The sequence below is a fragment of the Muscardinus avellanarius genome (genome assembly GCF_963383645.1).
Source record: "Muscardinus avellanarius genome assembly, chromosome: 6".
In the NCBI taxonomy this organism is placed as follows: Eukaryota; Metazoa; Chordata; class Mammalia; order Rodentia; family Gliridae; genus Muscardinus; species Muscardinus avellanarius.
Window position 1 is genome coordinate 66,658,288 of NC_137791.1, and position 22,283 is coordinate 66,680,570.

Consider the following 22,283-nt stretch of genomic DNA (forward strand, 5'->3'; position numbering starts at 1 on the left):
CTTGATTTAATAGCCTAGCCTCCCACAGAGGGTGAAATGTACAAAATGCCCTTAAGGCTAACAGATTCTGAGATAATTAAAACATCTAATTGGATGATTCAATCCATGCTTCAGTTGGTCTAGGGTCATTTACTTATGGTAGAGGCAAAAACAGACCCTTAAGAGCCCCCTAGAAAGCAGTTATTGCATATGCAAAGGAGCTCCTCCAAAGTCAGCACTGCCTAAAGAATTAACTCCTGGGTTTTCAAATGCCTTTGGAGAAGCAGCACAGTGGCCAGGCATGGTGGCCCATGCTTGTAATCCCAGACCCCAGCATTCGGGAGGCTGAGGCCGGAGGATCTTGGTTCACGGACAGCCTCAGCTACAACTCAGTGAGGCCTTCCGCAACTCAGTGAGACCTTGTTTCAAAATAAAAAATAATAAAGCTGGGCATGGGAGCACACGCTTGTAATCCCTGCACTTGGGAGGCTGAGACAGGAGGATTGAGCAGATTTGAAGCCAGCCTCAAATACTTAGGCTCTCAGCAACTTAGTGAGACCCTGTTTCCAAATAAAATATACAATAGGTCTGGGAGTGTAGCCCAGAGGTAGAAGGCCCCTGGGTTCCGTCCCCAGTACCACAAAAAAAAAAAAAAAAAAAAATTACTTAGAATCTGCCTCATCTCATAGCCTCACCAGAATATTCCTTCAACATATAAATGTCTACACTATATATATAATGTTAAGTCAAATACTGTCCTATAAGAGACTGTAATATTTTTACTAAAGCTAGAAAAATACTAATTCAATAATTAAACAGACTATCACAAGAGCCTTTAATTCCACCATGACCTAAAATTAGAGTACCTCATCAGTGGAAATAAGGAAAAGAGGTAATTCTACATTTGAAGATTCCATTATTTTCTAAATGTATTTTCTAAATATCAGTGCATTATGACTAATTCTAAACTAAATGGAATTTTGAACACTGCACAGAATGGTCCTACTTGCTTGTACTGAGAATGGAAATTCTTTAATACTCAATCTTAAAAATTCCTTTGCAATTCAGTGAGACCTTGATTCAAAATAAATAATAAAAAAATATGTCTGGGGTGTAGCTTTGAGGTAGAGTGCCCCTTGGATCCCATCCCCAGTACCACACACACAAAAGATTCACATTTCTCTTTACTCTGGTTAACATTAAACTCTTATAGTGAAAAAAATAAATAAAAATTTTAATTATTATTCTCCTTTATTTTATACCTCTACTTTTCCTTCTGAAAATAAAAGCATTCTTTCTATAGTTTGATTACAAAAAAATTATGCACAGCTCATAAACCTGGAGTCTCAATCACTTGAAAATAAAGCGCATCCTTCTCCAGCACCGTCAGGTGTGGAGTACTAAGAACGGTTAAGGATGCTCTGTGATGGGGGAGGCTTAGAGCAGGTGGGCAAATATCTATCTACATGTGTAAGTGGTTAGCACCACTGTTTGGTTTCGGGCACAGAAGAACTGTGAATAAGGCATGGGAATGTGACTCAATGACAAGTCATTTTTAAGCTTTATACAAGACATTTTTTACTATTTCCTTTTGATAATTATCAGAAAAGAGTACTTTCAGTTAGAGCTGTCAACAAAATAAGGGGTCCAGGTAAAATTCCTCCAACTAGTATAAGCTTAACATCTACAAAATAAAAGAAAAAAATATCCGTAGGTTAAATATGATTTAAATTAACTGGCATTAGTAAACCAAGTTTTCTGACTTAAGTCTGAAGGACATTTTGGGCATTTTCAGCTGCTGCTCACTTCCTCATGCGATGATTTGATATCACAATCAGCTTATAGAATGACTCTGCCTTTGTTTCTATTTTTTAAATTTAATTTTTTGTGGTGATGGGGACTGAACCCTGGGGCATTCTACCTCTGTGCTACACCCTTAACCCTATTTTATTTTTTATTTGGAAGCAGAATTTCACTGAATTCTTGAGGGCTTCGCTAAATTCCTGAGGCTAGCTGTGAACCTATAATCCTCTTGTCTCAGCTCCCAAGTACTGCGCTTAGAGGTGCACATCACCACGCCCAGCTTCTACCTTAGTTCTTTACCAAAACATTTCAAAACCAGTACTATTTCGAGAAAAGGTAAAAGCTCAAGTTCACTTTAGAAAGTGTCCGACTCATCCCAGCCTTTATTAACTTTGTGCCATTTTTTCCCCTCCAAGTCAAAGAACAATCCCAGTCCAAACCTTCATATCTAGATATTCCTCTCACCCTAAAATCAATTTACCATGCAAGTAAAATTCCAAATTGCTAGAATAACTGATTTCTTATTCTCAGTATGTGCTGATGAGTTCAAAGGCAAAAACAAACAAATAAAGGAAGACATCTCTTCTTCATGATTTAGCAGTTTGGGGAGGAAATATTAGCTATAGTAAAACACATAAACTGGTAGTGAATGCTTATAATTCTAGTACTTGGGAGGCTGAGAGGCTGAGACAGGAGGATCCAGGCTTACAGCCAGCCTCAACTACTTAGTGAGGCCCTCTGCAACTTAGTGAGACCCTGTTTTAAAAATAAAGAATAAAAAATCGGAGTGGGGGTAGCTCAAAGGTAGAATGCCCCTGAGGTCAATCCCTAGCCACACACACACACACACACACACACACACACACTGCTTTAAAAAGTTTCTCATACTAATGTGTTATACTTTCTGGGAGGCTCACAACTACACTGACACCAATAATCTGAACCTGGCTGCACAGAAAGAAACTGCCCACAGTTATATGAAGGACACAGTCACTAGAAAAAGGAAAACTTCTGCACTTTGCCCAGAGAACTCCACACATCTACACCTTAGGAAGAAAAAAGAGTCCACAGCCAAGAGCCCTTAAATAAATATGCCCTTCTAAACTCCAGGGCAAACAGCACTAATATCCTAGCTAATTAGTTACCTGCAGAGCTTCGTAGAAGGGACTCATCACTTGAGAAACAACTAGAGCCTAACACACAGAGAGATCAAAGTAATGGATTCAGCATGTATTTCTCTTATACCTACATCCTTCTACCACTTACTGCCCCCAAGTCTAGACACCTAAGAGTTCATACAGACTGTTCCCAACTTATTATTTACTGCTCCTCTTTCTCCTTCCTTCCTTCCTTCCTTTCCTTCCTTCCTTCCTTCCTTCCTTCCTTCCTTCCTTCCTTCTTTTTTTCCTGTACTAGGAATGGAACCCAGGGGCATTCTACCTCGAGCAACACCTCCAGCTCTATTCTTTTTTAAATTCCTTATTTTGAAATAAGGTATCACTGAGTTGCAGAGGGCCTCATTAAGTAGCTGAAGCTGTCCGCAAACTGCGATCCTCCTATCTCAGCCTCCCAAGTATTGGGATTACAGGTGTGTGCCACCATGCTGGGCTTCTCTTTCTTCTATTTATACGTCCTATTCCATGTTCCTGAGGATTCATAACTCCAAAAGAAAAGGCATTAAGACCTAAATTGATTTTCTAGAGCAAAGTATAAGTGACTCTATAACGAATGCTTCCTGTTGTTCTGAGTGCATTAGACCTGCACCTCCACCTGCCACTCAAGTAGCCCCGAGAAATACGAGATTTGCTACACTAAATCTGAAATGATGACTGCACTTTACAAATTAATTAGGACGTCATTCTCACCCAATCTCCATTAAAACAGCTCACAGAAGTAATGCCTTTACCGCCAAGGTAACTTTCATTTTGACATAACCAACCCCAACACTATTACCTATACAACCACTGAGCCCCTCATGATCTGCCCGGCCTGGTAACACTCTGCTTCATGACTCTGCCTCCTCGTCCCCACCAGGTCCCAGCTTTGCCTCTTCCCTAAATCTATTAGGATTGTAATGGATATCTCCTTTTAGATAATTTTATATAATGTTGATTTAAAATGTTCATTAAAAAAAAAACACTACATGTCAGAAGACAGAAGTACACTTGGTTCAGCATTCAAGCACATCTACTTTCAGAGGTTTAATGCGATGCTACTAGAGAGGACTGCCCCTTGCACTGAGTAGGAAAGCCATCTCAGGCGTAGTGCAGACCCAGTGGCTTCTCTTCCTTCATCCACAGGCCAGAGACGTGACTCCGTCCTTCAATTGGTGCAGCTGCACTGCCCAATCTACTCCTCTTTACTCTGATGGCTAAGCAGGTGCCTGGGACTTCAACTCCCCCTTCCTAAAAGCTCCTAAAGATAAGGGCCAGGGCCTTTTGTGATTTACAGGGCTTGACTACCAACCTCTGCAAAGAAGCACGAGGTGTGAAAGATTGAGGAATTTACACAGAATTCTCATGGATGCACTTAGATTTGTGGCTTCCATGCCCCACCAGCTGCGGGCTGGTTGACCAAGTACAATCTAAGCCCGTGACTCCAGACTCTCTGAATCTAGGAGCCAGTAAAAGAAATGGTAAAACAAAAAAGGAAGAGGGTAAATGACGCAAAGTTACTTTTTTCTTCTAGTAAAGGCCATTAAGAAAATGAAAGGTCCTCATTTATCAACACCACAATTAAAGTACATTCCAAACAAGCAAAATATCCATCCTTTAAGCTACAATGATTTAGCTTTATGAACAAATCTCATTGTTCTTTTTGCTTATTTTGCTATGGTGAAATAAAAACAAACCACGTCAAGGAGCAGGCACTGAGGAAAAATGACTTCATCTAGTCCCATAGTCAGCCATGGCCAAAATAACCTTTTCGGCTCCACTAGGCAGGGACTACAAGCATGTGCCACCATACCTGTCTCCACTGCGGCAGCAGCTGGGTGTGGTGCAGCACATCTGTAATCCCAGTACTTGGGAGGCTGAGACAGGAGAATGGCATGTTTAAAGATGGCAAGACAGCCTTAGAAACTTATCGAGGCCCTCAGCAACTTAGCAAAACCCTGTTTCCAAAGGAAAAATAAAAATGAAAAGCTTGGATTGGGAGTGTAGCTTGAAGGCAGAATGCCCAAGTTCAATCCTCAGCACTACCAAAAAAAAAAAAAAAAGAAAAAGAAAAAGAAAAAGAAAAAGAAAAAAGCATCCCAGTACTAGTTAGGCTGAGACAGGATTGCAGGTTCAAAGCTAGTGCCAGTAACTTAAACTGTTTCAAGATAAAAATATATAAAGGGGCTGAGGTGTAGCTCAAAGGTAAAACGCCTCTGGCAATCCCCCAGTGCCACAAAACAGAAGAAAAACACCGCAGCAATCCCCACCTTCCAAACTATGTGGAACAAATATTGTAACTAAAAATAGAAGAAAGCTGGAACCAACTCCTGGAGTACCTAAAATCTGCTGGATCTAACAACTCACAGTGTTAGTGGCTAAACAGATACTGCAGGAGAAAGAGGCTTCCCCAGGTGTTCCTAGTGGTAGTTGCCACTGCTAATGGTAGGACAGCAATGAAGCAGTAGTTCAATACCTTCAAGAAATAAACTGTAGAAATGCTGAATTAAAAATCTTTAACAGAGCCGGGCGTGGTGGTGCACGCTTGCAATCCCAGCATTTGGGAGGTTTGCGGCCAGCCTCAGCTACTACTTAGTGAGACCCCTGCAACTCAGTGAGACCCTGTTGCAAAATAAAGAATAAAAGAGAAGGGCTAGGGTTGTAGCTTGGAGGTAGAAGGCCCCTGGGTTCTATCCCCAGTACCAGAAAACAAAAAACAAAAAACAAAAAAACCCAAACTATCTAGACTTGCTTAGCTTCAGTTAAGAACATATAAACAACAGGACTAGTTCTTGTTACGTAAACCAGGTCCCCCAAAAAAGTTGCAGAAAATTTCATATTCCATGAAATTTACTTCTAAAAACTAGGCTATTTAAGAGTGAACATGTAAAAACCAAAGCTTTTTTTCTCTGCAATTCATATGTAAATAACAGCTCAAAACCTTTTGTAGAAACCCCCTTAGCATACTTTTCTATGGTACATAAATCTACAATAGAACGTAATCCAAATATAAATGTGGGTCATTTCCTCCCTTTACAATACAGCAATATTTTATGAATTCATTACTTGAAAGCGGGGTGGGGGGAGAATCTAAGCAATGAATCGACATGGAAAAAAACCACAATGCCCTATAAATGGAAGCATTTTACTTACGAGGTTCCTTGCTGAGAATTAGGGTGGGATTTTGAAGGTGCATCGTATTGTTCTGTGGGGAGGAAGACACTGTCAGAACAGCACAATGACAAACGTATATAAGCCTATTAGCTGTCAAGTTCCTTTCTTGTCCCTGTCCCCTCTTTTACCTAAACACTTAGTATAAATTCTGTCGACCAGGTTGCTATCCGTGGCGCTCAGTACAATCTCACCAGTTTAAGAAAATACTCATAACACTTTAAGAAGGCCTGTTCTGAAACAAATAACCCCCACCCTTAAAAAAAAAACCAAACCTTTCTTTTGTGGTACTGGGGGTGGAACGCAGGGCTTTTCTACCCCCGGACTATACTCCCAGACCCATTTTATACTTAATTTGGAAACAGGGTCTCACTAAGTTGCTGAGAGCCTAAGTAGCTGAGGCTGGCTTTGAACCCGTGTGATCCTCCTGTCTCAGCCTTCCAAGCACTGGGATTACAAGCGTGTGCCACCACGCCTGGCTCAAAAAACCCTTAATAAAACAGAAGCATTAAAAAACAGTGCTTGCAGTGTCCCCTCCCGTGTTGCCAGCAACTGTCCTATGCATGGGAGACTCTTCTGTTCTCAATGATAGCGATGGTGTCAAAGCAGCACTGTGACAGGGCTGCTCTCGCCCCACCTGCTCCACTCCCACATCTGTCAGTGACGGGCTTGCACTCCCAAGTCACAGCCTCTGCCCTTGGCGACGATGATCTCCATTCCAGGTGTCCCTCCACTATTCAAGTCCCCCACCCCCTAATAATTCTTGTACTCAGCATCTGCCCAGTAAATGCAATCTGTATAAGGCATCCAGCCTCATCCTCAATGAGCTCACAGTTGACTGCAAAAAAATCAAACGGACCCACAAATACCTACAACCATAGGCACTGTGAGACAAGCACACTAATCAATTGCAGAAATTTACTGTCCCTGGAATCCAGAGAATGGTCACGCTATTGGCACTGAACAAAGAAAAACAACTAGAGAAAGAATAAAATGGATGGCGCCTAAAGAATGGTTGGGGTTCTGATAGAATGATGCAGGAGACCCTCAAGCAAGGGGGTGAACAGATGTAAAGAAGTAGGAGGAGTTTAACCACCCAGATCTGGAAAGGAGAACCCTGGGGAGAGTCCATTTCAGAGGGCGCTGAATGCCAGGATGGGCAGTTACGACCTTATTTGTTGGGCAATGAGACATCATCAGTGATCTAAACGGGGACATGACGCAGTGGTGGTTAAGTAAGATTAACCCCGTGGGGCTACCTGGTCTAAGCAAGAAGGGAGCAACAAATGTTAGTGTGGAGGCAACACACCAGTTGCGAGGCAACCTGCATTTGTCTAGACATGAGGTAATGGAAACCAGAAACAGATCTGAAGTAAAAAAGAAATATGGGTGTCTCACAGGCAGGGGCGATTCTTCCCACAAGTGTCCTGTGGAGTCCCTTCAAAATTTGCAATTAATCACTTTATCCTCACGGTGGCAGCAGCTCTTATGTATTTTCAAGTTGTCTTCCTTTTGTCTAGACAGTGAGGACCAGGACTACAGATCAGAGTGGCAGATGCTGCACTTCTGACCATTCACATGGGCTGCACGTGGTCATCCTGGCCGTGTTCCAAGTGCAACAGGTCCTAGGTACCCGGGCAGCCATATTTTGCAAACACTGACATGAAGAGTGGGAAACTCACAAAATCCCTACACTTCTCCTCTCCACAGACTCCAAATGGTGCCCACCAGTGCCAAGACCAGCGTGGAGGGAATCAGAGTTTTCTTGCTTGGCATACTTTGAGAACGACTTGCATACCCTTCACACAAGGTACATTCTCACAAAGCAAATCCTGGGACGCCAACAGGCAAAGGGGCAGCACCAGGAAAGGTCTGGGGCAGGCAGGGGGAGCCAAGGCCTAGAGACCCACCAGCGCCCAGCCACTTTTCACCAGAGGCAGGGTGACCTGGCCCACACTACTGCACAGGCCAGAAGGGTGAGGCCTCCTGGGCCAAGAAAATACCTGCAAAATCGTCTTCAAATGACTGACTGGATTAAAGGTTCTTTTGAAAGCAAGAGTCAGAAATCACAAAGGCTAAATGTACCCAGTAGAAGGCATGTAATCTCCATGGTTTGCAGCATTAACAGATGGAGGGTGAGGAGGGGACCCCAAGAGGCACATAGTGACCCCCTCCACAGCTAGGCTGGCACTCTACCTTCAGGCCCACTGGGGGAGGGGGGGACTTCCCAAATTCCCAAACAGCCACAAATTTTAGCTAATTTTACTTTGCTACAAATAGAATTCTGTGGTAAACAGATTTACTTCTCTGTATTTGGGGGAAATTTAAATATGAATTCTTTGCAAGATTTTTTTTTTTTGGGGGGGGCAGATACTAGGTACTGAACCCAGGGCATTCAACCTCTTAGCTACACCTCCATCCCTATTTTATTTTGAAACTAAGTTCCAGAGGCTAATTCCAAGCCTTGATCCTCCTGTCTCAGCCTCACAAGTACAGGAAGTACAGGCATTCACCACCATGCTTGGCTACAAGAACTGATTCAACATCTCTCCTGTTGTAAACAACAAACCTTTTCTCTGAAGTTCAGATAATAAATGCAGTGTTTCAGGTTTGTGTACTATGACTAGTAGAACAAACAAATGGGCCTGGCTCTGGTCCAATAAAACTTTATTTACAAAAAACAGCTACAGGGCAGATTTGACTCACACACTGGAGTCTGCTCTTCCCTGTTCAAGAGGAAGGTTATTGTTCCTTGCTTTTCTAAACTTTTTCTCACCTCACACACTTGCAATTCAAATAATAAAATCATTAAGGAAAAAAATACATGTGAGGGAAAAGAATAAGAGGGGGGTATCTGAGGAAAAGTGACATCTGAGTATCTACCAGCTCCCCTCTTCCAACATGCAGACACACACCATACACTGTACTTTTTACCCCTCATCCTCCAAAGACTAGCACCTCATTCTTTGAGCAATGAGCATACCCTGCTACAGTCTAGCCTCCCCTGTCCAAGGGTCTATTCTCCTTACGATGTGTTGATGCATTAAATGCTTGAAAATAGAGTAGGGCCTTGCATCCATCTTCGTGAGGCTTGGCATGCCTCTCATACAGTCAGGTGTTCTATTTTCTCCTGAGTTCTCAAACTCGTAATGAAGGAGCTAAGAAAAAATTACATGGCCCATTGATACAGAGGGGCCAGAGAAGGTGTGAATTACATGCTCATTAAAAATCTCTGTTTTGCCGGGCGTGGTGGCACAGGCTTGTAATCCCCGCGCTTGGGAGGCAGAGACAGGAGGATCGCGCTGGTTCGGAGCCAGCCTTGCTGGCTTAAGAGACCCTGTTTCTAAATAAAAATATAAAAATAGGTCTGAGAGTGTAGCCCGGAGGTAGAAGGGCTTCCAGGAATCCCAATAACCACCAAAAAAAAAAAAAAAAAAAAAAATCTGTTTTGAGCTGGGTGCAGGGTTGCATGCCTGTAATCCCAATACATGGTAGGCTAAGACAGGAGAATCGCAGTTTGAGAGCCCAGCCTCAGCGACAGTGAGACCCTCAGCAACTGAGGAAGCAAGACCTTATTTCAAAATAAAACTAATAAAAACTGATGGGATAGCTTGAAGGTAGAATGCCTCTGGGTTCAATCCCTACTACCCCCAATCTGTTTTGTTTAAAAAATACAAGTCACACAAAATACCCCACTCTGTTACTGCATACAATTCCTGAGTTATAACACCTTGAAAATCATATTCAAGATCATTATCATATGCCAAATAATACCTAATTATATTTGCTGAGTATTCTACTAGAACCTCTTCATTAGTTCTTTGCGATGGTCTGAAATTTCACCTAAAGAACAGGTTTATGTTTGCTTTTCTTTCCCATTCTTTCAACACAAGGGAGTCTCATTTCTGATGGTGCATAAATTATTTATGTTTTTATATTGAATCAATTAAAATCATATTTTGTTCTCCAATACAATGAACAATTCTAGATATTTACTTACTTTGGTTCTGGTTTGCAGAGTTGATGTGCTGAGAATCCTAGTGGGGGGAAACAAACTCTAGTTATTAAAATATTAATGCTTATAAATCAAAGCAAAAAGCCGTAGAGTTTTTAATTTTAAAAAGTTGGTCTTAAGATAGTCTTAAACCTTAAAGCATGTAGAAAACCAGAGAATACCTGTACCACTCACCACGTAAAGACTGTAATTATTTTGCTATATGACCTTAAACCTATCTATTTCTCTTGTCAATCATCAATTTTATTTTTTGATGCAGAAGTTGAAAACAATGACTAATTTTTACATAAAATAGTTTTATTATTTTCCCTCTAGCATTTATTTTTCCTTTGATGTTGAGCAAAGATATATATATATATATATATATATATATATATATATATATATATATATATATATGGTACTGGGGTTCCTGGAAACCCTTCTACCTCCAGGCTACACTCCCAGACCTATTTTTTATACTTTTTTTTTTTTTAAATTTAAAAACAGGGTCTCTTAAGCCAGCTCGGCTAGCTTCGAACCTGTGTAATCCTCCTGTCTCTGCCTCCCAAGCATGGGGATTACAAGTGTGCGCCACCACGCCCGGCGTGCAAAGATATTTTTTACAGAATTTAAAGCTTTATTTTAAAACGAGCAGTAACAAATCACCTTTATAGAAAACTATCACTATAAACTAGGTAAACGATTTCACTTGAGGTCCTTTTGAGTTTGTGAAGATGAAACTTCTTTTGACAACAGTACCATGGAAAGGAGCAGCTATAAATATATGTACCTGCAGAGCAGGACAGACAGAGCTCGGATCTGAAGGTGCTACATACATCTACATCCTGAAGGTTATTCAAAGGTACGAGCCAAAAGAGGGAAGAGGGCAATGTTTGAATCTGCTATAATAGAAGCATATGAGTCAGAAGTTCACCTGTTTGCTAACAAAACTAGCACGAGTGTAGCTCATCGTATTGAATTTTGAGAAAGTTTTTGGGAAGTATGAGACAAGTAAGATGCATGCTAGTATATAATGGCATCTCTAAATCTGAACTAAGAATCAGATCATCTACCTCATTATTTTCCCTGTATCTGTTTTCCCATGTCCATAGAAAGAATCCTCAAGTGAGGGTAAGGATTGAGAAGTCCAGAGTGCTTTTAGAAGTTACTAAACCCTATATAAATCTAAGACATTCATATTAACAGAAGTTGGAGAAAAAAGTGTTTGAAAGCTAAGTTCACTGATATTTTAACCTAATCCCCAAATTTTTCAACAAGTGATTCTTTATTAACCCATCTTACAGCAATATCATATACTTTTTGTTAATTTGGATGCCATGCCTGTGTACTTTAAGGAATTACCTTTGTGGGAAAAGGAAATTTGGATGGCTCTGCTGTGCTAGGCGTATGTATTGCTGTCAAAGGAGGAGGCCATGAATGGGTCATTTCCTGGGAAGAGATTGGGAAAAGGAAGAAAAAGTAAATTATAAGTAGAACATTTATTGCTACTTAATTTTGTGTGTGTGTGTGTGTGTGTGTGTGTGTGTGTGTGTGTGTGTGGTACTGGGGTTCCTGGAAGCCCTTCTACCTCCAGGCTACACTCCCAGACCTATTTTATACTTTTTTAATTTGGAAACAGGGTCTCTTAAGCCAGCTGGCTTCGAACCTGCGCGATCCTCCTGTCTCCGCCTCCCAAGCGCGGGGATTACAAGCGTGCGCCACCACGCCCGGCTTAAATTTTGAACTTAATGTAGAGCAAATTGATGGCAAATAAAAAGTACAATGAGAGCCGCGCGTGGTAGTTCACGCTTGTAATCCCAGCATTTCGGAGGCTGAGACAGAAGGATTGCAGCCAGCCTCAGCTACTTAGGCCCTTTGCAACTTGGTGAGACCCTCTTTCAAAATAAAAAAATAAAAAATATAAAATAGGGCTGGGGGTGTAGCTCAGAGATAGAATTCCCCTGGGTTCCACCCCCAATACTGCAAAAAAAAAAAAAAAAATGTACAATGATAACTCTCTTAAGAGTTACCCCATGTACTTTTTTTTGAAAATTCCTACAAAATGGGTTATGTTCAAACTGAAGATCTCTCGCTTAAAAACTGAAAAATAAAATGAGCTTTTAGAAGAAAACCAAGAGGATAGAAAGTGAATGAATTCAGTGTGGATTTTATAATGCATTTAAACTGTATCGAGTGTCCCTGGAAGAGTGGAAAACTGCTTCCACTTGATGCTCCCCCTCTCCTTCAGCCTCTTTACTACATTTCCTGGAATTATTGAAGTTCAAAGGGAGAAAAGCTTTCCTGTTTGACTTAAGCAAACAAGTAATTCAGGCCACTTGTTTCACTAGGGATAGCTTTAATGGATTTGACCCTTCCCTGAGACACACTACTAGCACATAAGAAGTTTTTTTTTGGAGAAAAAGTACCTTAAAAATTAGCTTCCTTTTCCATTAAGAGAAAAAAAAGTTCAATTTTTATTTACAATTTTCATGGTTAAAGGCAAGAATTCTAAAACTTACAAACTAATACATTTATGTTGACATGAATTATCCTAAGCATTTTCATGAATTTTTTTTGTGGGGGGGTCTCACTAAGTTGGTGAGAAACAGGGTCTCACTAAGCTGCTGAGAGCCTCACTAAATAGCTGAGGCTGGCTTCGAACCTGCGCGATCCTCCTGTCTCAGCCTCCCAAGCGCGGGGAGATTACAAGCCTGCGCCATCAGGCCTGGCTAACATTTTCATGAATTTTATTTTACTTCACTAACAACTACTCCTGGGAAACAGGTGTATCTGACAAAAGGTGTGTCTAATTGCAAATAAATACGAGTATGCTCTCTCTCTCTCTCGCGCGCGCGCACACACACGCACACACACACACACACACACACACACACTCTTACTTACTTTAAAAAACGATTAAAATAATATTGAAGATCATTGACTTCAACTCCCACATTTTACAAAGGAGAAAACTGGGGTCCAAAGTGATGGGTCAAGGCCACAGGGGAAGCTGAAGACTGAGCAGGACAGAGCAGCGGGCCTCTGTCCTCCCAGAGTAAGAGAAAGAAACTGCTCGCCACGTGTCACGCCTGCCTGGCAAACTGGCTTAACAATCCACAGGCAACTCTCTGCAGCAAGCTGCTGAGCCCAGGTGGTGCTGCATTATTTCACCTGTAGAGCACGCTATGCATCTTAACACTCGGTACCCTTTTAATTTTTTTTGCGGCACTGGGGATGGAACCCAGGGGCATTCTACTTCCAAGCTACACCCCCCAGACCTATTTTTTCTTTTATTTTTGAAATGAGGTCTCACTAAGTTGTGGCGGGTGTCGGTGAACCGCGGGTCTCAGCCTCACGAATGCTGGGATTACAAGCGTGCGCCACTTGATACCTTTTACTTTTTAAAGCACTGGCTAGGTTGGGCGTGGTGGTGCACGCTTGTAATCCCCGCGCTTGGGAGGCTGAGACAGGAGGATCGCACAGGTTCGAAGCCAGCCTCAGCTGGCTTAAGAGACCCTGTTTCCAATTAAAATATAAAATAGGTCTGGAGTGTAGGTCGGAGGTAGAAGACCCCTGGGTTCCATCCCCAGTATCACAAAAAAAAAAAAAAAAAAAAAAGTGCTGGCTATAGCCGTGCATGGTGGTGCATGGTTGTAATCCCAGCATTTGGGAGGCTGAGACAGAAGGATACAGCTTTGCAGCCAGCCTCAGCTACTTAGTAGTGAGTGCCCTTTGCAACTCAGTAAGACCGTGTTTCAGTATAAAGAATAAAAAATAAGGGCTGGGGGTGTAACTTGTAGGAAGAATGCCACTGGGTTCCATCCCCAGTACCACAAAAATAAAGAAGTACATACATACATACATACATACATACATACATACATAAAATTAAGTGCTGGCGAAAGTACTGTAAACTTAGTACTTGAGGGGTCAAGACAGGAGGACCATAGTTTTGAGGACAGCCTCAGCCACCCAAGACTGTGTTTCAGAACAAAAAATAAAATCAGGCAAGGGGTAGGGCTGGGTTTAAACTCCAGTACCAAAAAAAAAAAAAAAAAAAAAGAAAGAAAGAAAACGAAAAGAAAAAAAGTGAAAGAGTGCTGGCTGGCTTCTCCATTTCCACGGAGAAGCCAAGTGATCTTGTGACAAGTGGAGCCGGCGCTGAGCAAGGACTTGCACTTCCCACCTTGTATTTCTTCCCTTACTTCCCCACTGCCGCTCTGTGGATCGCCACCACACCAGGAGAGACTGCAGAGCGCTCATACAGTGACACACCCACGCTGACTTGGGCTTTGAGTCCTTTTTGTTAAAGGTGAAGCGATGTTCGTACTTGCTGAATCACCACTGGCTTTGTTTCTGCACTTCATGGAGTTCTGTGCTAAGACATACCTGGATCGGAATTCTAATTCTGACCTAAGTTGGCCTTAGCAGCCCAGGAACGTTGCCTGGACTCTGGGCCTCAGTTCTAAGATGCGGACTAGGATCGCTTATTTCTTCAAGTATTGTTAGGGTAGCTTAAGTCAAGTGCTTCAATGCAGTGTCCAGAAGGCACTTAACAAATAGAAAACATTACAACTTTAAATTTTCAAAGACTAATTTTAAAAGAATTTCAGTACTCCAACAAGAAGTGGACTTTGCAGTTTTACTTATTTGATAATAGCTTAGGGTATAGAACTATTACAATGCAACTATACAAAAATATAATAATTAATATAGGAGGTGTTTGAAAGCATCACCCTTATGTTTTCCAAGAACTTCTTTAAAATATCAGTGTCACCAACTATCCCAAAGTAAGATTCATTGCTACTCTCAGTGTCTAAGGCTGTCCCAGCTATTAAATTAGGCAGTTGGAAAGTGCATAACTTCTTTCAGACCCTAAGAGGTTCCCTAATAGTAGTAAAAGAATATACATACTTCCCTAAAGCCTAACTTACCAGGGGGAGGTAGGCATGAGGAGAACTGTGGCTGTTACTAAGGACAGGAGGCTGTCCAGAAAGAACTCCCCGCTCATGGCTTGGCTCCCTACCTCAGGGATGACTTATCACATGGACAGAGCCAAATGGCCTAAGCCCTGCCTTCTGGGCCTCTCGCCTCCTGGCTCATTTTGCTCCAGACAGGGTCCAGTTTGCGAGGTTTCACAGGCACACCAACTTTTCCCAATACCAAGGGAAGTTCCACCCACTCTGCCTCTGTTCACTGGCCTGCGGCCTGATTCAGAGCCCAATGATAAGTTGTTTGCATTTTCTTCCCACCTTGACCCACATGAGAGTAATCCTTCACTGCAGGATTCCAGTGCCTAGGAAGCTGATTTGTAGGCTCAATGAGTATTTTTTAAATAAACGGACAAACATGCAACAACGCTACCATTTATTATACAGCATCACTGGACTGCTGCACTGAGCTCCATCTTTCCCAGCACAATGATTGCCCAGCAGGCCCTTGAGCCAATGCCACTGTGAGTGGGAAACGCCAGCTGCCGCCACCCGCCCGCTGGGGGCGCTCTTTCTGACCCTCGAGTACAACCATTTCCCAGTTGCTCACAGAGCATCCACTTACCCCATCAACCAGAGGGAGCGATAGGCTGCAGCATCCTCTTTGTTAGAACACTTCCACCCTAAATACTGCCTTGGAGAAGCAAACTAGTCTCCTTTGTTTGACCATCACTGCTGGGAACTATTTGCTGCCTCTCTCACCCAACAGAAAGTTCTATACTTGGAGTCCTGGCAATCTTAAATTGATGCTACAAGATAAGAACGGGAATCTTGAGGGAGAGGCCAGTTTCTGTATCACAATGAGGGAAGGTTGGTAAGGACTTCAGTGAGGTCACAGACAGAGCGGGGTCCGGATTCACAGTCCATACTAAGAAAAGGCCCTTCAAGCCTCCGCAGTTCTGGACCGCCTTCGACTTGCCTTCTCAGTTTATGACTTCCAAATGAGAACACAGCCCCTTTGCTTGATTAAGCACTTCAACTCTAGCATTTGAAGGTCAGAGAGACCTCAATGAATTGGTGTTAGATGAAAGGCGAGAGACAATGAATGAGTTTATTAAATTAGAAATGCTTTTCTGAGCCCAGTGTGGTGGTGCACACTTGTAATCCCAGTACTTGGGAGGCTGAGACAGGAGGACTGGAGGTTTGAAGCCAGAGAATACAAAAACTTAGTAAAATACTGTTTCACAATAAAAAATAATAGTCGGGCGTGGTGGCGCATGCTTGTAATCCCCGCGCTTGGGAGGCTGAGACAACAGGATCACACAGATTAGAAGCCAGCCTCAGCTGCTTAGTGAGGCTCTCAGCAACTTAGTTGCTGAGACCCTGTTTCCAAATAAATTATAAAAATAGGGCTGGGAGTGTAGCCTGGAGGTAGAAAGCCCCTGGGTTCCATCCCCGAGTACCACCAATAAATGAATAAATAAATAAATAAATAAATATTATTTCAGAAGTTGAATGCCCTTGGCTTCACTGTCCAGAACAAAAGAAAAAATGAAAAAAACACAACGGTCTAGTGCTATAATATAAACAACAAAAGAAGGAATGTGATATGTCTTATATTAACATATGTCAAAACCTAAGAGAAGCCGGGCATGGTGACGCACGCTTGCAATCCCCACGCTCAGGAGGCAGAGACAGGAGGATCGCACAGGTTCGAAGCCAGCCCCACTGGCTTAAGAGACCCTGTTTCCAAATAAAATATAATATAGGTCTGGGAGTATCTCCCGGAGGTAGAGGGTTCCATCCCCAGTACCACCAAAAGGAACAACAAACAACAACAACAACAACAACGAAGAGAAGCATTTAAATATGAAGATGAAAATAAATCTCTATTGTTGCAATTACTAAGAAATAACCATAGAAAAAATCAAATAAAATTCAGAAAAAATGTTAAGGGTTTTTTTGTGTGTGTGGTACTGAGGATAGAATCCAGAGGCATTCTACCTCTGAGCTATATCCCAGCCCTATTTTTTATTCTTTATTTTGAAACTGGGTCTCACTGAGTTGCAAAGGGCCTCACTAAGTGGCTGCAGCTGGCCACAAACTGTGATCCTCTTGTCTCAGCCTCCCGAATGCTAGGATTACAAGCATGTGCCACCAAACCCAGTTTAAGGTCATTTTATAATCATGTCATTTATTATTGGGGGGGGGGTCTGGGGATGGAACCCAGGAGAATTCGACCTCCGAACTACTCCCCCTGCCCTATTTTTTTATTCTTTATTTTGAAACAGGGTCTCACTAAGTTGCGGAGGGCCTCACTAAATAGCTGAGGCTGTCCACGAACCACGATCCTCTGGTCTCAGCCTCTAGAATGCTGGGATTACAAGCGTGCACCACCATGCCCAGCTATTTATTATTTTTATGACTCACTATGCCTATGAATTTCAGAAATAGAGGGAATAAATTATGCAAATACTGGATCAAGGTAATTGTTTATTATCAATATCATTTTTTGGGGGCTGGCAAAAATTTCTCAGCTTTAGCAGTTCAAAGTATGTTTTCTTAGAGAAAACTTTTTCAGAACTCTCTAAATAAAAAAGAAGGAACCAACGATTATAAAATAAAATGAGCTGGGCGTGGTGGTACAGCTATACCTGTAATCCTAGTACTTGGGAGGATGAAACAGGAGGACCAGATGTTCAAGACTAGCCTAAACAATTTAGTGAAAATCTCAAGTAAGACCCTGTTTCAAAACAAAAATATAAAGGGCTGAGGTGTGTGGCTCAGAGGTAGAATGCCTCTGGCTTCAATCTCCAGTGACCCCCACACACACAAAGAAAGAAAAACAAGAAAATAAAACCAGAAAATTAAAATTATGATGGATGTTTTCCAAAGAACTGGCTAGATACTGCTTCTGTCAAAGAGTTCACAACTGAAAAGATAAAACACAAAATAGTAACCAATAAGACAATATAGTGAGAACATTTTACAAAGCTTGTCTTCTACTTCAAAATAAAACACAGCAAGAATTATCATCAAAACCGACTTATAAGCCATAGAAGATGAAAGATATACAAAGCCCTATTATAGTTACTGTATTTGAGCATTAAAAGCTCTAGATTTCCTAAAAATTAAATCCAAAACAGGATACATAATAGTTTATATAGTTCTTCTCTGATGAAAAGAAAACATGTCAGTTCAGGAGGAATATATACTTTTTTCCCGTAGAGTTGAATTCCAGAAGCAATTTGTCATCCTTGTGTTAAAAAAAAAAACCTGAACAAGTGGTAATGTAGTCAATGATTTATTTCTAGAAGAATCACAAAAGTTCATGGAATAGTCTCCATAAATTAGCAATAAATAATCCGTGTGTGTGTGTGTGTGTGTGTGTGTGTGTGTGTGTTCACTGAGGGGATTAAATTCAGAAGCATTCTACCTCTGAGCTACACCCCCAGTTCTTTTTATTTTAAAACAGAATCTCTGGCTAGGTTGTTGAGAGTCTCACTAAGTTGCCCAGGCTAGCCTTGAACCTCCCAAGTACTGGGATTACAGACTTGCATTACCAAGCCCAGCTTTCAAAAGCAGCTGGGGTTTGGGGAGGGGAGAACGGCCTTTAAGTTAGACTAAAAGATGTCCATTTACTTTTCATTCTTTCCTATATTTGTCCCTTTAAAATCTCACAAATCCACAAAGAAGAAGCTATATACATGCTAGATGTTTCCTACTGAACAGAGTAAGAGGTATTGATTTAGCCCAGTTTAACCAATGGTGCCTCCCATCCAACATCAATACAAGAAACTTCCTCTCTGGGAAGTGAACAGCTCTTCTGGGTTTGTGTAGACAACCAGAAAAACTTGAGAGATGCCATGAAACTCTAGTCCGAATAACTTGCAGTGAGTGTGTAAACTTCATTTTAATAATAAAACCTGTTAGAGAATCCAGTCATGTTCTATGCCTCCCTTTGTTACCCTTCTGGTTGATTGTGCTACTGAAGGTGTAAGAGGGTTGGGAATGGTAACTGTCCATTAAAGTAAACTATATGATGTGCGTGGTGATGCATGCAGCCTGTGATCCCAGGACTTAGGAGGCTGAGACGGGAGAATCACAGGTGTCAAAGCCAGCCTCAGCAACTTAGCGAGGCCCTTAGCAACTTACTGAGACTCTGCTTAAAATAAAAAATTAAATGGGCCTGAAGGTGTGGCTTGGGGGAAAATTAACCTGAGTTCAATCTCTCGTACCAAAAGAAAAGTAAAAGTTTATAGATACATGTCTACTCGCTTAAATATTCCTTTAAATGCTAAGCAGTAACAACAAACTCACCTTCAAAATCTCTTCGACACAGTGGACGTCACTGGAGTAAGTCTGCTGAAGTAAGAAGAAGGACAAGATTAGCAAGGAAGCAATGTCCGGAGTGGAGGTGATGGCGGACGCTGGTGTCGGTTCAGCAAGGCCATCCCAGGCTGGCTGGGCTCAGGGCTCACCTGTACACGCTGAGGTTAGGGAGCTGACATGAGAAGGCAGAGACTGTGCAGACTGTGACCCTTGGGTCAAAAGTTAACCAATGGAAAAGCCTGTATATTGAAGAAATAGCTTATTAGTACCTCTAGGGGAATAAAAGATGCAGAAAAAAAAAAAAAAAGCGGGCTATAGGTGTGGATTATAGGGTTACAGGCGTGGGTTATAGGATTATAGGGGTGATGGCACACTCCTATATAATCCAGTACTTGGGAGGCAGAGACAGAAGGATCCCAGGTTCTAAACCAGCCACAACTACTTAGCTAGACTCTTAGCAACCTAGAGAGACCCCTGTTTCAAAACAAAAAACAAAAGGGCCCGGGCTATAGGTCAGAGGTAGAATTCCCTTGGGTTCAATCCCCAGTACCACTAAATAAATAAATAAATAAAAATAAAAATATTCCGACCTACCAAAATTCTTTTTTTTTTTTTTTTTTTTTTTTTTTGGTGGTACTAGGGTTCCAGGAAGCCCTTCTACCTCCAGGCTACACTCCCAGACCTTTTTTACATTTTTATTTGGAAACAGGGTCTCCTAAGCCAGAGCATGCGGCTGGCTTCGAACCTGCGTGATCCTCCTGTCTCTGCCTCCCAAGCGCGGGGATTACAAAGTGTGTGCCACCACGCCCGGCCCAAAATTCATTTTAAAGTTAAAAATGTCTCCCACCCTACTCAAGTCAGTTTTCAACTTCTATTGTACACATACATATATGTAGGTGCATACCAAATTTTCCCAGGGCAAGAAATTTATGGGGAAGGAAGATTAGTCAATATCTTGGAAAAAAAAAAAAAACATTATTTATGGCTCTTCCTTATCCCGAGGCTAAATAGATGACAGCAGCTGCCAATACCTTTGCCTTATCACTACCACCACCATGGTCTACAAGTTTCTAAGTGCAAAGAAAATGGAAAAATAAAATCCCAAACAATAATTTCTCGGACACACAACATCCCACGATTCCATGAATTCCGATGGCACAGCAACTTTTATTTTGTGTCAATGAGGCAGGGACTCTTGGGGTCGTCTACAGGCCATTCTCAGTGCTGCTGCTCCCTGCACACAGCACTGCTTTGCCCTCTCTGAGTCTAATGCCTACCTCACAGCTAGCAAGTAGAGGGGAGAGATTCTGGCCCTTCTTCTCATCTCAAATTTAAGACTGTAACTTAATGCCAGGCATGGTGCCACACACCTATAATCCCAGTACTTGAAAGGCGGAGGCAGGAATATCAGATTTGAGGCCAGCTTGAGCAATTTAGGAAAACCTTCAGCAATTTAATGAGACTTGGTTTAAATATAAAAATAAAAAGGGCTGGTAATTTAAGGTAAAATGCCCCTGAGTTCAAGCCCCAGTACAAAGAAAACAAAAAAGAATATAACTTAAAATGGCATTGGTTCCTAATTTATAATTCAGGGCTCATTAATCCACCATTTCCCTCATTCGAATCTGCTCTAAGTAATAAGGAAAAGAAAAAACTTTGACAACCTTCGCACTGTTATATAATTAAATCCAATGGACACATCAGTCTAGGTGTATGTTTAAAACACGGTGATGTCCTGGAAATGGTTCCCTGACATTTCAGCAGTGTGTCATTGCTGACGTAGGTCCCGAAGAGGCTCGTAGGCATAACCAAGGACACCTGAGGGTCTCGTCCCATCAGTTGCGCCCACAGGACCCATCCTCAGATATTCTGCACGTGACTAGACCTGCTTTTGGTTTTCAAAACTATTAAAGGATGCCTAAAAACTTAACGTTAGTGTTGGATTTTAGCACAAACGTCAGATACGGAAAGGAATGCTGTTTCCACCTGAGGGTAAAACATAATTATAGACCACGGTTTCAATTTTTTACATGTATCATTAGAAAAATAACAATTAGATGTTGAATCAATAGAACAGAGCATGTAATTATATTGACTCTGAGCAAATAGTCCCCTCATCCTTTCTGCTGCTGAAATGAGAGTCCGATCAAAATACCTGGCACGCAGTGAAATGTTAACGCACTTTGGAATAAGGGCGGGTAAAATCTGCCCACAGTCTGCAAAAGACTGAAATGAGGTCAGAAAGCTACACTTTCAAACTGCTAAAAAACTTTATTCTGTTCTTTTTTATGTGTGTGTGGGGTGGAGCTCAGAGGCTTTTCTACCTCCGGGCTATACTCCCAGAACTATTTTTATATTTTATTTAAAAACAGGGTCTCATTAAGTTGCTGAGAGCCTCACTAAGTAGCTGAGGCTGGCTTTGAACCTGTGCGATCATCCTGTCTCAGCCTTCCAAGCGCAGGGATTACAAGCGTGCGCCACCACAGCCAGCTCTGGTCTTTCTAATTACTCAACATTTGTCCAATGTGTTTCATGTTATCAAAGGCTTTTTAAGTTTTATTCCATAGGATGAACCAGGACTAGAGAAAAAATTTTAGAGGATATGCAGATTAGCAATATTTACCTTATCCAGATATGTAATAACAGTCACCAGTTAATCCATTTAAAGTTCTAAGTCAAGTTTAAGTTCAAGTTAGTTGGAGTAATTACTGTAAATTTTCCTGAGTCCCATGAGAATCTGAGTGTGTCGAAGTGGAATGAGAAAGGATTTCACTTCAACTACATGAGGATACATCATACTTAAGGATCTTAGCCCAGCCAGGTTGGGTGATGCTTGCCTGTAATCCCAGCACTTGAGAGGCTGAGACAGGAGGACGGCAGGTTGGAGTTCAGCTGCCGCTGAAGTGAGAGTCCAAT

At 41.8% G+C, this 22,283-nt stretch overlaps 1 protein-coding gene across 2 annotated transcripts in view; it reads right to left on the bottom strand.

Annotated features, from left to right (window-relative positions):
* The window catches only part of AFF1 (ALF transcription elongation factor 1), a gene marked incomplete at both ends in the record, with an annotated part of 202,174 nt that overhangs the window by 40,885 nt on the left and 139,006 nt on the right, over window positions 1-22,283 (bottom strand). For both annotated transcript variants that reach the window (XM_080697336.1, XM_080697335.1), the window contains 4 exons: window positions 6,090-6,141; window positions 10,108-10,144; window positions 11,467-11,553; window positions 19,356-19,400. In XM_080697336.1, the coding sequence (XP_080553462.1) occupies window positions 6,090-6,141; window positions 10,108-10,144; window positions 11,467-11,553; window positions 19,356-19,400 (221 nt within the window). The remainder of the gene's footprint in view (window positions 1-6,089; window positions 6,142-10,107; window positions 10,145-11,466; window positions 11,554-19,355; window positions 19,401-22,283) is intronic.